The sequence below is a fragment of the Caenorhabditis remanei genome, chromosome I (genome assembly GCF_010183535.1).
Source record: "Caenorhabditis remanei strain PX506 chromosome I, whole genome shotgun sequence".
Taxonomy (NCBI): Eukaryota; Metazoa; Nematoda; class Chromadorea; order Rhabditida; family Rhabditidae; genus Caenorhabditis; species Caenorhabditis remanei.
Window position 1 is genome coordinate 8,975,057 of NC_071328.1, and position 15,682 is coordinate 8,990,738.

The 15,682-nt window shown below is 37.4% G+C and overlaps 2 protein-coding genes across 2 annotated transcripts; one reads left to right on the forward strand and one right to left on the reverse strand.

The window, feature by feature from the left end:
• Nucleotides 1–437: 437 nt before the first annotated feature.
• Nucleotides 438–2,217, reverse strand: GCK72_001849 (uncharacterized protein; the record flags this gene model as incomplete). Its single annotated transcript, XM_003114942.2, has 4 exons — nucleotides 438–521; nucleotides 1,405–1,509; nucleotides 1,668–1,898; nucleotides 2,020–2,217. The coding sequence occupies 4 exons, from the start codon at nucleotides 2,215–2,217 to the stop codon at nucleotides 438–440; spliced, it is 618 nt and encodes a 205-aa protein (XP_003114990.1).
• A 1,743-nt stretch (nucleotides 2,218–3,960) lies between these two features.
• Nucleotides 3,961–14,753, forward strand: GCK72_001850 (uncharacterized protein; the record flags this gene model as incomplete). Its single annotated transcript, XM_053723151.1, has 40 exons — nucleotides 3,961–4,005; nucleotides 4,056–4,142; nucleotides 4,189–4,334; nucleotides 4,441–4,720; nucleotides 4,770–5,036; nucleotides 5,084–5,308; nucleotides 5,360–5,472; nucleotides 5,532–5,772; nucleotides 5,829–5,959; nucleotides 6,011–6,169; nucleotides 6,613–6,756; nucleotides 6,954–7,106; nucleotides 7,818–7,952; nucleotides 8,040–8,248; nucleotides 8,344–8,561; nucleotides 8,610–8,717; nucleotides 8,765–8,991; nucleotides 9,065–9,152; nucleotides 9,197–9,303; nucleotides 9,347–9,472; nucleotides 9,557–9,822; nucleotides 9,873–10,157; nucleotides 10,211–10,359; nucleotides 10,411–10,709; nucleotides 10,759–10,903; nucleotides 10,959–11,079; nucleotides 11,183–11,361; nucleotides 11,408–11,692; nucleotides 12,159–12,329; nucleotides 12,381–12,464; nucleotides 12,509–12,657; nucleotides 12,707–12,941; nucleotides 12,994–13,098; nucleotides 13,174–13,470; nucleotides 13,523–13,875; nucleotides 13,926–14,174; nucleotides 14,222–14,302; nucleotides 14,350–14,450; nucleotides 14,496–14,626; nucleotides 14,676–14,753. 40 exons carry the CDS (start codon nucleotides 3,961–3,963, stop codon nucleotides 14,751–14,753), a joined length of 6,972 nt encoding a protein of 2,323 aa, XP_053591796.1.
• Nucleotides 14,754–15,682: the final 929 nt, after the last annotated feature.

Here is a 15,682-nt window from a genome sequence, read left to right on the forward strand (position 1 = left end):
CGATAGAAGGGAGGCTACGGTAAAAAAAATGGTGAAAAGAACCTTGACTTTCTACAATTTGTTTTTATAGAAATTACATTCGAAAAAAACGAAAAGAAACTCCGAGTAAAGTATAAGGCTGAAAAAGCTGAAATTCATGAAAATATTAAAGAGTAGTCGAGGAAACCAGTACCAAAGAAATTCTGAGTAAAATGGAAGCTTTTGGGTAGAAGTATCAGAACGGTGATCTTTACAGTCTGATGATTAGAGAAAGTTTCATGAAATTTCCAGTCATTTTCAAGGTCAAGACCGGCTTTAGAGGCAAAGTTTTACAGTTTTTCACTAGAATGGATTGAAAGAGAAAGCTAGAAAACAGAGTAATTTTGGAGAGGGAGGATTAAGGGTTGAGAGAAGTTGGAAATTGACAAATGGAATAAAGAGTGTGAGATGAAAAAATCTCAGAGACGACGCTGCCGCTTCATTTGCGACGTTGGAGACATTGAATGATTTGGAGATCTTTGGCGTTTCCGATGACGTTGCACCTGGAAAAGTGATATTTAAGCATTTTTACATTTTTATTCATACTTTTGATATTTACTACTAGTTATAGTCGACTACTTCTTTCTCTTAATATGATCCACTCTTGTCATAGACCTTCCCATTTTTCAGAATATCTTTTCCGGTGAACAAGCGGTCAAAGACGTGATTATGATCTCATTTGTAAAAAAACAGTCGCGGTTTTGAATTCGGGAGAAACAACCTTTTTGTTTTTTTCGCCATCAATTCTTTCTTCTTGACTTTTGTATTTTCCATTACAAGTATTTCTTATTACTTAAATAGTTCGAATCAAGATGAAAAAATTGTCGACCTTCCGACTACGTGACATAATTCAAACAAAAGCTAGAGATGTATCATAAATTCGAACATTGGTCAATATTTGACAACATACAAGACTGAGAAGTCTGCGATTCCGGAGTAAAATGTTTTTGAGCTCTACGACCATTGAAAAAAATTTTACCACCTAAAATGTTTAAAAAAACAATTTTTGTTGCAAAGACTTTTTTCGACCTATTTAAGTTCCTTTAAGGAAAAAAAATTCGACCTAAAAAAGTATTTTTTCAAGAAGAGATGATCCCTTTTTCATTGTTGTTTTATTCCGCCAATTTCACCGTATTCGCAGTGGTCGATTACCACGTTCCCACCGCGATATGACCCAACGCGCACCCTTGTCATACACCTTCCCATTTTTCAGAATATCTGCCCCGGTGGCCGAGCGGTCAAAGGCGTGAGACTTATGATCTCATTGGTGAAAACCAGTCGCGGGTTCGAATCCCGCCCGGGGCATTTTGTTCCTTTTTCTCGTTTCAAAAATACAAATACGAGGAATATATAATTTTAAATCGAATAGTATTTAAAAAAAATTACCTGGTTGGCAAGAAACTCGTCTAACGCATCAGACTCTTGACGCTCTCTGGGAGCATGAGGACGAACGCTCAACGAGTTCAACGACGGTGGTTGTTGGTTGAGAGCCTGGAAAAACGTATCGTCTTACTTAAATAACAGCCCCATCGAGTGAAAACTATCAAACTTCGAATTAAAAACATTTTAAAAATTCTAAGAGACTTCACCAGACATATGAATTCATTACGATCATGATACTGATCACTTTATATTAATTAGACACTCACCTGCTGGAATAACTCAACAGCGGCCAGAGTATCAGCCGAAAATCCAGCTTTCGTATCAACTGTGAGTCTTTCTTCTCTCGGAACGGCCATATTTCTGTATAGAACCTCAAGTACTATGTTCATATCGATTTTCTGCGGGTCTCGAAATGCTTGAAATATTTCTTTTGCAATACTCGTACAACCCGATGAGAATCCCTTGTCGAATCCACGACGGTAGCCGTCAGTTGCAGTCTGGAAATAAAATAGTTTATTTTTAAAATCAACCGAATCAGGCGATATGGAAATGGATTTATACAAATCTTTCAAAATTCGTGCATTTCTCAAGTCACATTATTTGTTATTCACAACTTACTTTGTATAACTGCGTCGTTCCTTCAGCGGCTCCTCGGAAGTTTCTCCAAGAAGAATCAGAATAGAGTCGAGCAACTGCTTGAGCACATCCCTCAAAATCATTCCACAACTTTTCGTTTTCCGTTAGATCTTCAGTGCAATCACATCGCCGATTTGCACCGCCCATTCTGGAGGAACACCCTTCTTGATGATTCGACATCTTTCTGGGACTCTGAAATTTAACATCTTAGAGTAGTTAAATTTTTGCATCGTGAATAAAATGAACAGAAGGTATAAAGCGAAAGAAACGAACGAGAAGGGAGTGGACTGAAAAAAAAAGATGAACGAGAATATGGCGCTGCCCATAAAAATGAAAAGATATTGTCGTGGAAAGACCCGCAGAGATAGAAAAACCGATTTGTCCCTGTATTTGCGAATAATGAATTAATGAGCAAAGATTGATTACGAGTTTATCGATTTTATGAAGAGGGACGCAACTGCTAAGACAACATCAGATGACGAAACAATTACAGGGGAGAAGGAGAGATGGGAAGAAGATTTAGAGGGTGCCGCGTAAAACTTAATTTTCAGATGAAAACAAGAGATAAATTTCATTAATTTTTACTCGCAATCTGAGATGAAGATGTTTTTCTAGACCGTAAAATCACTGGTGGGAACAAAACCGGTGAAAAGTTTATTTCGAAACATTCTACCTGGTGATTGATGACAAAACCAAAACAACTCAGAAGGGAATAGAAAATATATTTAAAACAGCAATCAGACAACTCTCAAGCGGATAGATTTAGAAAACAGACAAAATGAATAAACGAAAGCAGTCTAAGGATAATGCGAGGTAGGCATTGATTTCAAACAAAGGAGCTTCAGACAGTTGGTTTTGAAGGTAATTCCTACCAAATCTTGGAAAAATAGTATTTCTCATTAAACAGTTATTCTCTTGTATCAATTTTTCATTGAAAAAAGAATACAGCTACGAACTGAGCGAGATTGCATCTTTTTGTCTAGCTTTTTATCGATTTTATGGTAGCATAGCGACGATTACCTGCCGGTGGCAAAACAGTTACTCTACTTCATCTTTTACTGTATGTTTCGTAAAAAATCGATAAGGAACTCACGAAAAAAAGTGTCTGAAACGGGCAGCCAAAAAGAAAAAGATCGCGAGAAAATGGGGGAGAGCGGTCCGTCGAAACAAAACATTCGATTATCCATAGGGCGCACATTCCCTTCGTTGCGTCAACCATTTACCGTCGACGTGACCGATTGTTTGAATGCTTTTTGATCACTTCTTTTGTTACTACATTTTTTGGATTGAGAAAAAATCAAGATTCTCAGCGAGAAAAGCAGATGTTTCAGTTTCGAAAATTAGCAAATTAGATTTTTTCGAATTCGTTTTAAAATATACTGTATTAAAGGTGCATATCAAATATTTAAATCCGGGATCTCGTTACGAATGATTTTTAATGGTTGCGATCTCAATTAAAAGTCGCAAAAAAAATAATCCTCTGGAATTGCTTTCAAAACTTTTGCATATTCGTCGTTTTTACCGATTTTAAATTAAAATTGTTTTTTTCTGTCGATTCATCCATCGTCGCGGTCTATTATCACGTGAACACCATCATTTAGTTTTTTGAATCAATTTGACGTAATACTTTCTCTATTCCCTCTAGAAGAATAAGTTATTTCAATTTAAGTTCAACGTAAGCCGTGGTTTGAAAACATAAATGTGGCGATTCAGAACTTTTTAGTAAATTTGTTCGGAAAATTAAAACCAACAAAAAATGCATCACAAGCGTAAAAATATGAATTCATCTTGCTCACGGAATCTACCTGACCAATCCCGGTGATTACTCATTCAAAACACACACTTTCTTTCTTTTCTGCAGTTTTCTTTTTTCCTTTTGAAATAATTATTTTCAGCTTATGCAATCGTTTGTGTCGCCCAAACATGATAACATCGAAAAACAATGATATTGGGAACCTGATTGAACAGGTGCGAGATAATAACACTTGATAGTCAAAAAATATTAGTTGAATTTTCAGTTTCGTCAACGTGACACTCATCAAAAGGAACGAAAAGCGATTCTTGTGAGAATCGAGGAAATTCTTCAAAATGTCAATAATTTGGAGGTGACACCCATCAGTTTCTAGATCTTTTGAAAATTTTAAAATTCAGGATGCTAATGTGAAATGGATGTATGTTTTGGATAGCGTATGCTGGCCGGTCCTCACGAAATTCGATCGATTCGAGTTTAAAACATACGCTGGAAGAATTCTGAGACATATTGGAACACTTCTCTTTGATTCTACCGCTTATCCAGAGTACGTTCATCCAATGATTTTTGTGTGAAAACTTTGCAGACTTTTCTGAATGTTTACTTCCAATGAGGTTATCAAGTAAACGAGGCACAATGTCCCTTACTTTCAGATTCCTCATTTGGCTCGGAACCCTCTATCAGAGTTTACCGAAAAAATCCGACGAAGTACGTGCAGACATAGTTTATTCCGTATACTATGTAGTGGGAGCTATCAGTCAAAAAGCTGAAAATCGACGGATCTCTGAATATGATGAAGAGCACGTCCGAAAATCATTGGAATGGGTGATTCAAGTTCTTCCAAATGCATCAATATCAGTACATAATCAATGTTTAAAAGGAATTGTTCTTGTTTCGAATACATTCCCAAAAGTTTCCAATAATTCATTCGAGGTGAGACTTCAACCATTGTTTTTCTATTATATAATTTCCTGGATTTCAGCCAATAATCAGTGCTATTCTTACAAATCTACCTGATTTCAACAGTCATGAGAAAAACTTCGAGCGTCTCATCGACACAGTAACTCTGTTTTCCGATCAATTCTCGAAAAATCTGGAATTCTCTGAGGAAATGGTGCGACTGATCCGACCGGATATAAAAAAGAATGGGTTACGAAATCTGAAAGAGTTAAAGAAACGAATAAAATTGACGATGGCTGTTGTGAAAATGGCAAAAAGTCAACAGATGCTCGAGGACACTAATCAAATGGTAACGAATTTATATAGGATTTTGGGGAACATCTATTTTTTTTTCAGATCTCTGAATTGTCTGTCGAATTCGAGGAAAATGGTGGAAAGTGGTCATCAGCCAGTCTCATAACAGTCGTTTGTGACATATTTAATGAGCTTCTCATTATTGGAAAAGACGATGAAAAAATGCGAAAAGGAGTTGAAGAATCGTTGGGTCATGTGTTAAAAGATTTGAACTTGTCAAAACAGAATACAAAAGAAAAACAAGCTTTTTTCAATTCTTTAGCGAAGGTTCGTTTCAGCCCGTTGAATGTATTATGATCCCCGTGTCAGTTTATTCAGATTGTCAAGCAACTTCCTGCTGAATCTCCAATCAAAACGAAAATTCATCAAATTGTTTTCAATCAGGAGACTGGTCTTTTTACTACAAAAAATAAGGACATTCGAATTTTTGGGTATGTTGATTAGTAAAGCAAGCACCGAGAATTTTCGAATGAAATTATACATTTTTCAGACATAACACCATTTACAAAGACCTCGTCAATTTGATTTCTGTTCTTCTCACTCCAACTTCTCTAAATCATCTTCAAGCAACTTATACCGACTTGAGAAAAGCAATGATGGCGAGTATGTCACGTCTGAAACGTAGCGAAGAAAAACCGCATAGTGATAGTGTCAGATGGCATGAATCAATTCTCTTGCTCTTTTTCTCTGCACTACAAGGAATATCGTGTGCGAAGAGTTCACTCATCGTGGTAAGTAATAAAAGTTTGGTCCCTGTTCCTGAAATTTAAAAATATCAATATTTCAGATGATGGGAATTCGTCCGTCTATTTTTGAATTCTTTTCAACTGAATTGCCACTGACGGAATATTGGCTTGCTTCAAACCATCCAGAAGTTTACCATCTTTTCGTTACCATTCTTGTCGGACACTTGAAAGCGTGGGGATCCAAATGAAATATTTTCAAGTCATTTTCTTTCTTCATTTTCAGCCATGATTTCTACATTGCTCAATCCGATTATCTTGTTCGTGGAGACAATTCGATCGGACAAAGTATAGGACAGACAAAGCGAGAGTATGCCAGAAAACAAGTCATTGCTCTGCAGAAAATTATTGCGAACTTCGGAGATAAATTACTTAAAAGAACAAGGTAAGCATAGTTAAAACACTCATATTATTACGTTCCTGAAACCTGAATCACTTCCATGGTTTTGTTATTTTCTAAAAATCAAAAAAAAAAGTTATTGCCCCGGGCGGGATTCGAACCCGCGACTGGTTTTCACCAATGAGATCATAAGTCTCACGCCTTTGACCGCTCGGCCACCGGGGCAGATATTCTGAAAAATGGGAAGGTGTATGACAAGGGTGCGCGTTGGGTCATATCGCGGTGGGAACGTGGTAATCGACCATGGTGAACACGGTGAAAATGTTATTGGGGAATAAAACAACGATGCACAAGGGAATTATAGTTTTTAAAACCTCAAGACTTATAGACATGCTCGAAACTCAAGACTTAGACAGCCTTAGCTGGTAGAAAACAGTCTTTGAAAAAATATCGAGATGATAGAAACAAAAACATTGTAATTTTTCCAGAGTGTTGATCTCCTCTTGGCTTCATGGCCTTGTTCTCGCTGCTTCCGATCAAAAAATCGGTTCTGAAAGTTTCAGTCAAAGAGAATGGGTTCGATTGAGAAGTACGGTTGTCCATCAATCAGTCCTGAGCTGGAATAACGAAAGGTAATTCAAATATGTAGCCCACTATGTTGGAAACACACAATAGTAAGTAAAGAACTGGAATTCTTGTATTCACATCTTTATGACATACTGAAAAGTGAAATGGAGATGAGGGAAAACTGGTTTCATTTACTATTATTTTTAGTCAGCATTATGAGAATACTGTTTTCAAACCTTTTCCATCATTAAAAAAATTCCAGTACTAATCAAGCCTTGACTCTTCTTTCGGCAGCTACGAAATGGCCAGAGCTCACTCTTGACATCGACAGAGATATAACTGACAAAACGAAAAAAGCCAAGTGGAAAGAAGCAACAACGATTTGGGAGGCAGGAGATTGCAAGATTTATATCAGGTTAGATTCGATATCATTTTTGTACCTTTTGCAATTTAACTTTACAACTCGAACAAACAATGATAATACTGAAACACTGTAATAGTTTACTGAAAGTTTGATTATCTCAAATCCACATTTTCCTTTGAAACAATTTGTTTCAGATGTGTCAATTCCAAAATACGCGCACATACATACTCAAAAAGTGTTTATGTATTTATGACCCTCCTAGAGAAAGAATTGAAGGAGAAAAAAGAACTAGATGGATAATCGGTGTGTGGTTGTAGTCGCGGTCACATACACTCTTCTGAACTTGTTTCTTTTACTGTTCAGTGGCTGCTTTGAGTTTTCAGATCTAAATAATGTTAAATTTATTTGAAAAAAAAAAGTAATATCCTATAATTCCATAAAAACGTACGGATTCCTGATGTTCATTTAGTTTACCCGCTTGACCGAGACCTTTAAAGCTCACGGAATGCGTTCCTCTCTGACAAATTAATTCAATTCAAGGTTGTTTATTTGCTTACATGAGTTCTAAAACTAGCTCCTTTTACTCTCTCTCTCTCTCTCTCTCTCTCTTCGTCCCATTTTGTTTTCCTCATCTGTTTGCACCTGCGCCAACGACGAGACGAGAGTTTCCGCCTGAATTACGCTAGAAATTAACAAAAACAACAGAAGCTTTAGTTCAGTATTCATAAATGAGCTTACCTTTTCTTACTTGTCATTTTCCAGACAAAGTATGGCACCAATCTACCAAATGTGTCAGGAAAAACAACAGAAACTAATAACAGCGACGAGTTTTGGAGCAGAAGAATTCAATATTGTCACTAATTTCTTGCTGAAACAGATTGTTCCGAGTACTTTTAAGTAAGTTTAAGCTGTAAGTCAAGCTCACAGAATGGTAATCAGTGAGACTGTAAATCTAAATCTTCAAGTCTCAACTCAAAATTTCAGAAAAGGATCGTATGTTTGGATGGATGAAGTGCTCGAAACAGTAATTCAAGGATGTCAGAGTATTTCACAAGAGAAAACTGAAAACTTATTGCCGGAAACATTCATGGAAAAGTGGGATTGGATTATCAATCAAACTGCCAACTTCTGCATTGTCAACAAAATGAAAACACCGTTGGGTAAACCAATGCAGACATTCGCAGCTTTTGAGAGTAAGTTTTTGTTGCGTCTAAGTTCATTTTCAGACTTGCTAAATTCCGGGTCGGGTTTCAATTTTGGTCCATTTTGAATAATGTTATACTTTCAGACGAACTGAAACGACTTGCAAAAGACGTTTTGAATCGTAAGAACAATGAAAAGAAGTCAAAAGACGAAACAATTCCTCCGTCATCTCCTCCATTGAAATATTCTATTCAATGGCTCCGAGTAAATCTTCTTTTGAAACTGATTGAAGTTTTGGAAAAGTTAATGATTTCTGCTATCTACGGAGGATCTTCAGTATTCAATTTGACTGAAATCCCAGTCGTAAGTAATTTTATCCAATAGTAAAGGATTTAATTTTAATAATTACAGACATCTCGCCAATTCTTCTCAATGAACTCGGCAAGTTGTGAAGTTTGGCTCAATCGAGTTTATTATCCAGCATTGGTTGTTGCATATTTCAATGGATATTATGGATTGGTCAGTGGACTATTCAATTAAACGATGCTAAATAAATCTATTTTTAGGTTATTCGTTTTGGATCCAATGCACTAACGCATTATGCAAAACAAAAGAGCTCAGATGAGAAAGTTATTGTAAATGGGGTTTGTACGGCGTGTCTAATGTCTTTATCGATGGCAGTTCTTGGTGAGCCAATGGAAATTGTTGGACTGAGAAGGAGAGTTCGAGAAGAATTTGGAACAGAAATGGGACAACAATTGATGGAAGCATTGGGAGAAATGGCACGGGCGAGGTATGTTAGAATTGTGTCTCTTCATTTTAGGACTAACGTATCACACTTTGGTAAGCCAATTTTTATATTTCAGATACGAAATCGCTTTGGCTGCTTTGGAAACAATCCTTGTGACTGATGCTAGTTTGAACGAGACGTTGAAAATTATTATCCAAATAGCGGTAAACAAATGTTCCAACGATTGCTTGAAACTTTGCTTTTTCAGATGACTGACATGTTAAATCGTATTCGACTTCCAGAAGCAGTAGATTATTATAAGACTACACTTTTTGGCAGTGATCCAGATGCACCGATTACAGAAGATTTCCGATCGTTAGTTTTGATTTTTGGTTATAATTTAAACCAATATTTTTAGAATCGAAATGCTCACCAAGTTCGAAAAAATTAGCAATGCCGTGAACGAGAAAAGACAAGTTGTTGATTGGAGTGCTCGTGAACGTCTTCAAGTTGTTGAGTCGGCGTTTTCGCAAACAATGAGAAGGTAATTTTTCAGTAAAACACAAGTTGAAAACAAAAAAATTTATTTGGTTGGTTCATATTTCTAACTCTTGTCAAGCGGTTTCAGAACTGAGCTCCTCGATCTCCAAAAAGAGCTCTCCGCTATGGGAGCTCTCACATTGAGCGCTGACACTTCATGTAAACTATATTCCGATATCTCATCCACTTCCATCATCGTTGCTAATCTTGTCGATCGAATGACTGGAGTTTCACAGTGGAAAAATCAATTGACGGATGGAGAAATGTTTGATAAAACAGAAGAAGGCAACGAAGGAGATAAATTAGCAATATGTCGAAAGCTGATGCATTGGGGACGACACATAAAACATTACCGTGAGTCTTAAATAGTGAGCTCGAACAAAATAATTCTCGCCGTTTTCTAGGAGGCCAATCAAGTGCTGCACATGGTGAGATAATACGTTTATCTCGTAAAACTGACAATTGTGAACTCGCATTCTTCCACATAAACTCAGTGATTCGAGGAGACAAATTGAATGCGTGGCAACGTTTAGAAGTGGAAAGACAGCGACTGAAACTGGTAAAATTACAAAATCTTCCTGTTCGAATTCGAGAGATGAACGCAGTTTTCAAATCGTTGGCTGATGTTTTTATGACTAGCATGCAGCTGAAATCGAATTTCCAATTTCAAGATGTTTCTATTAAAGAGAGTAAGTGTTTTTATTTCTATTTTTAGATATACTTTCGATATGAAAACTTTCAGAAATGTTATCCGAAGGTTACTTGTCCGAAATTGCGAAACGAGAAGAGCATATGAGCAGAGCCAGCATTCAAATTGCTGACTTTTTCCAATCACTCCTCCCTGCAGTTGACAATGTTCTCACTCCGAATCTCTTTGAAACGATGATATGGGTTCGTTATTTTTGACAAGTTTACAAGGAATGCAAATCCTAACATTTTTAGTCTGAAATACACGCTCGCTCCAATAACATGGCGTGTGGATATCCTGGAATCGTTGGTGCTCTATTCCATTTGGCGGCTGAAATGTGTCCGACTCTGGCTAAGTCTCACCTGAAATTGGCAAAATGGGCATATGAGATGGCTAAAATAGAAAACTCACCTGATATAAATCTGTGTACAATCTACCAATTCGGTCAGACTCCACAAGAAAATGAGGAATTGTGGAAGTGTTTGGAGGCTACGAGCCTTGTGAATTTGGAGAAACAAGTCAGAAAAGTTATTCCGGATGTGATGAGAGCCAAGTGAGAGTTTTTATTATTTTCCTATTATGCCCATATTTCTTTTTTCCAGTGCTCTCATTTCTCCAAACAGCCACTATCTTCTCATATGGGAACGAACTAGCGCTCATCGTAGAAAGTTCCTTTCGATCACCGTCTCATCGTATTTCCAATTCATTCACAACATGTCAGGAGAGTTTGACAACTTACCATACTCGGTGAGCTCGTTTTCCGCTTTCAGAATTTCGTCACGCTCAATATCTGTTTTTTCAGAAAAAGGAAGAGACAACACTTGCAACTCTGAGAATTCTAGAGCTGCTGGTAAAGCATGGAGAAGTTTTGATTGATGTAATAAATGATGGATTGAGTAAAACAAACGTTCATGTTTGGAAAGGTAAGCTAGGTTCCATATTTCTCTTTTAAAAGCAATATGGATTCCCACAATTAGAGTAGTTTTCTGTTTAGTGATGAATTGAAACGAAATTCTGTTTTTTCAGAAATTCTTCCACAACTATTCGCCCGCCTATCCCACCCATCTGAACATATTCGCAAAACTCTTGTTGATCTAATTTCTCGTGTCTGCACTGCTGCACCACATGCAGTCGTTTTTCAAGTTGTTTCTGGAGCAGCTTCATCCACAGAAGTTGGTGAAGAACTTGAAGAACAACAGAATGATGTAAGCTAGATTTATGCTCTCTTCACCTCGAAACCCATTTCTTCAGGATCGTAACCGTGTTCGTGTTTGTTGTGAACAACTCGAAACAAAAATGGCTCAATCATATCCAAGTCTTGTCCGCGATGTTCGTCTGTTTGTTGCAGAACTCGAGCGTATCAATTTATTGAATGAAGAAAAGTGGTCTGTGGTGTTGGGTACAATGGAACATGAAATGGAGAAGAGATTGGCGTTAATAAAATCTGAGAATATGAAGACTGAAATGGCAATGCACTTGATGCCAGCTATGAAGGATGAGATCATTGAAAATAAGACAAAGTTATTAACCAGACAGGTAAGCTTTCGGTTGAATTTAATGGTTTAATGCTCCATTTTTGTTAACGCGCCACTAATTTTACCTAACATGAAACTACGGAAGTCTGTTCTGTGAAAAAAGTAAAAAGTCCCGTTTATCGCTGGGAAATACGTGATTGCACTTATAAATGTATCACTTTCCGATACTCATATGACTATGATTCCCTTGTGCATCGTTGTTTTATTCCCCAATAACATTTTCACCGTGTTCACCATGGTCGATTACCACGTTCCCACCGCGATATGACCCAACGCGCACCCTTGTCATACACCTTCCCATTTTTCAGAATATCTGCCCCGGTGGCCGAGCGGTCAAAGGCGTGAGACTTATGATCTCATTGGTGAAAACCAGTCGCGGGTTCGAATCCCGCCCGGGGCAATAACTTTTTAAAGTTTTTTTTTTAGTTTGGATTTTTAATAAAACAAATAAATCAGCTGAATTGCAGATCTTCGATGTACTTGATGAACTCTATCAACAAACTATTATGGAACCGGCAAAAACTAAAAATGAAGAGGAATTTGTCACTGCATTTATTGAAATCCTTTCGAACGCTCATCACGAATCCAAGAAAAATCGCGCCATGTCACCGGAACAATCATGGGCGCCATTCAAAAATGTAAGATGCTATTCATGAATTTCAGTAACATCATTATTAATTCACTTTCAGCTTATTGCGAATTTCGTACATAGAAACATCAAAAAAGGAATGCAACTGTTGAAAACTGCCGATATTTCTCCATATTTGGCGGCGGTAAATCAGAAAGCGTCTTGTCAACCTGAAATTTTCCATTTCAGCTCAGCAACTCATGTGTCCCTATGCCTGGCCAAGAATCTGTCGAATTTGATAGAGTTGTTTCGATTGCTCGTGTCTCAGATCAAGTTACGATTCTTCCTACCAAAACAAGACCAAAGAAACTCGGATTTGTTGGATCAGACGGAAAACAGTTAGATTTGAAATCAGTATATTTTGAAAACTTTATTTCAATATTTCAGTGTTGCATTCCTATTCAAAGGCCGTGAGGATCTTCATCTCGATGAGCGTGTTATGCAATTCCTTCGTTTATGCAACGTCATGCTTCAACCGGGAAAATCGAAGAACCGCCAAATTGCTGAATATCAAGCACATCACTACGCAGTAATTCCACTTGGACCACGTTCTGGATTAATCAAATGGGTTGAAGGAGCAACTCCCATTTTCCATATATACAGGAAGTGGCAGATGAAAGAGGTTTCTAAATTTTCAAATCATTTTCAAATTTCAACATTTTCATTTATTCCAGAAAGCGCTGAAACAGGCAACCAAAAAGAATGGTGAGACAGTTCCTGATATAGAGAGGCCCAGCAATATGTATCATAACATGATGAGACAAGCATTCACAGCTCATGTAAGGTTTTTAATAATCATTTAATTCACATTTGTCAATATCTCAAAGTCGCAACTATCATTGCTTTTTTTCCAGAACATCGACGCCACAATTGCTTCTGATCGTACGAAATGGCCTGTCCACATTGTCGAAGAAGTTTTCGAGGGCCTCAGCTCAAAAACACCCACAGATTTGATAAGCCGGGAACTGTGGATGCGTGCAAGTGATGCCACATCGTGGTGGGCAGTGACCAAAAGATATGCAAGATCATTGGCTGTTATGAGTATGATCGGATCAGTTTTGGGACTCGGTGATCGACATTTGGATAATTTATTAGTTGATTTGAAATATGGACATGTTGTCCATATTGATTACAACATCTGCTTTGACAAGGTGAGTTTTTGAGGCTCCAAATGTAATTATTGAAGACTTTTTTATTTTCTAGGGAAAGAATCTACGAATCCCAGAAACAGTTCCATTCCGTTTGTCTCGCAACATGAGACACGCTCTCGGTCCGTCTGAAATGTACGGAACATTCCGTGAATCGTGTGTTCATGTTCTGTCAACTCTCCGTTCTGGTCATCAAGTACTGACAATGCTTCTTGATGCATTTGTATTTGATCCACTTGTTGATTGGACATCACACGAACATACATCAACATCAGGAATCTCATTGGCACTTCAATTAGCAGTTTATGGAAGTAATTGGAAAGCAAAATCACGAGACAGATTGACTGATACAATCGAGTTGTTCCAATTGAGAATGACAGAAAATCATTCACTTTGGATGAATAATCGGTAAGAATTTGTTAAATATAACTAAAACTTCAGAATTGTTCCTTTTTCAGCGACGATCTTCTCCGTTGGATGAAACAAGTAACCGAATGTCTTCTAATGGAGAAGAATTTGATGGGTGCAAACGGATTGTATGCTCAACAACGTGTTCAAGCAGGAACAGAACTTCGCGAGGCTATCACACGTCATCAGACTCTCACGAAGGAAATTCGTCCATTGATACGAGCAATTGGAAAAGAAAGAGAGGAATTCGCGGATTACTTTAAGTTCTACAAGCAGGCGTTTATAGATCCACTGTTGAAGTAAGCATTAGTTCAACCATTTTTATGAAAACAAGTGATGTATTCAGAGGACATTCGGCTCTCCGTCATGAAGTGGATGTTGATACCTGTGTGCATAATTTCAATATAGTCATGCAAAACATCGATGTGTAAGTTTACGTGAGAAAAGGAACATAGAAAATCTCATATTTTTAAGTGTATTTGTCTCTCTAATAAGTCTATCCTCAATGCCAGTCGAATCAATAATTTCTCGTGCTCCACAACCACAACATTTCAAACCACCACCTGGTCTTGAAAGTAAGAATCAGAATAATGAAAACTCATCAAATGTTTCTTCTGCAGATGTATGGGTTGTGAAACAGGATCAACAAGAAAATTCACAAGCTCGTGAAGTGGTTCGACGTGTCGAAAGACGACTAAACGGATGGCTTGATGGATCAGCTCCTGATCGGAAATTGTCTCCGAGAGAAGAGGTACGAATGAAGTTAGTATTCTGCTGTCATGAAACATTTTTATTTACAGGCTGATGTTTTGATCGCCGAAGCGACATCCAACGCTAATTTGGCACAAATGTACGAAGGTTGGACTGCTTGGGTCTGAATACGTTCAAAAGGCATTCATTCACGTGTTATGTCAATCCATTTCTTCATTTTCCAATTCAGAAGATCATAAAATAATAAGAGAAATGAGCCATTTCTATCTCTTCTTATTGATCTTCTGTTTTGTTTCTGAAGTAGAGATGGTCGGGGGCGTTGAGACACGAAATAGAGAAAATGGTAAGAATTAAACATCATGAAAATGTGTCTTTCCAACTTGACTTCTTGCAGAAAATTCTCGAAATCGTATACGTAATTCGCCTGCCGGTTAACTTCTCTCATCAATCCATCCCACCCGTTCTTCGCAATTTGACAGAATTTGTCATCGATAAAATTGGCTATCGGTGATATTTCGGAACACAAATCCCCCTCAATCGGTCTCTTTTCCTTCTTTTCTTTTTAAAGAATTTCCATTTCCAAAGAACATCCAACCCCAACCTACAGTATTCTATTAATTAGTTGTATTTAGCTCATCCCAGTTTTTTTCCTATTATTATTACCCAAACTTGTTTCACAATAACCCGCGGATTGTTTTGTTCTTTTTCACTAATACTTCTTAGGGTAAGGATATCATTTACTCGCTTTCTTCCCAATGTTGCTTTTTTGGCTTTGAAAGTTACTCAATGGAATAATAAAGGTTTTGGAATGGAATCAAAATCTTCTTCAATAACTTTCAAATTGACGTCAGTTTCTTCAGTTGAAACTGACCGGCACAGTCTTCTCGTAACATGTGTTACATCTGGTCGTTTCTTCTGTTTTCTTCTTTTACAAATTTATTTATTTCCGTTTTCTTCGTTTTGCACAACCAATTCTTTCTCTCAAAATATAGTAAAAGGTTATGTGGAAGTGACTCTTTCCCCCAGTTTTGTAATATTGCCACGTCATCAAATGAGTCATTGACTTGTTTCAACTGACTTTACACTAAAAAATGAA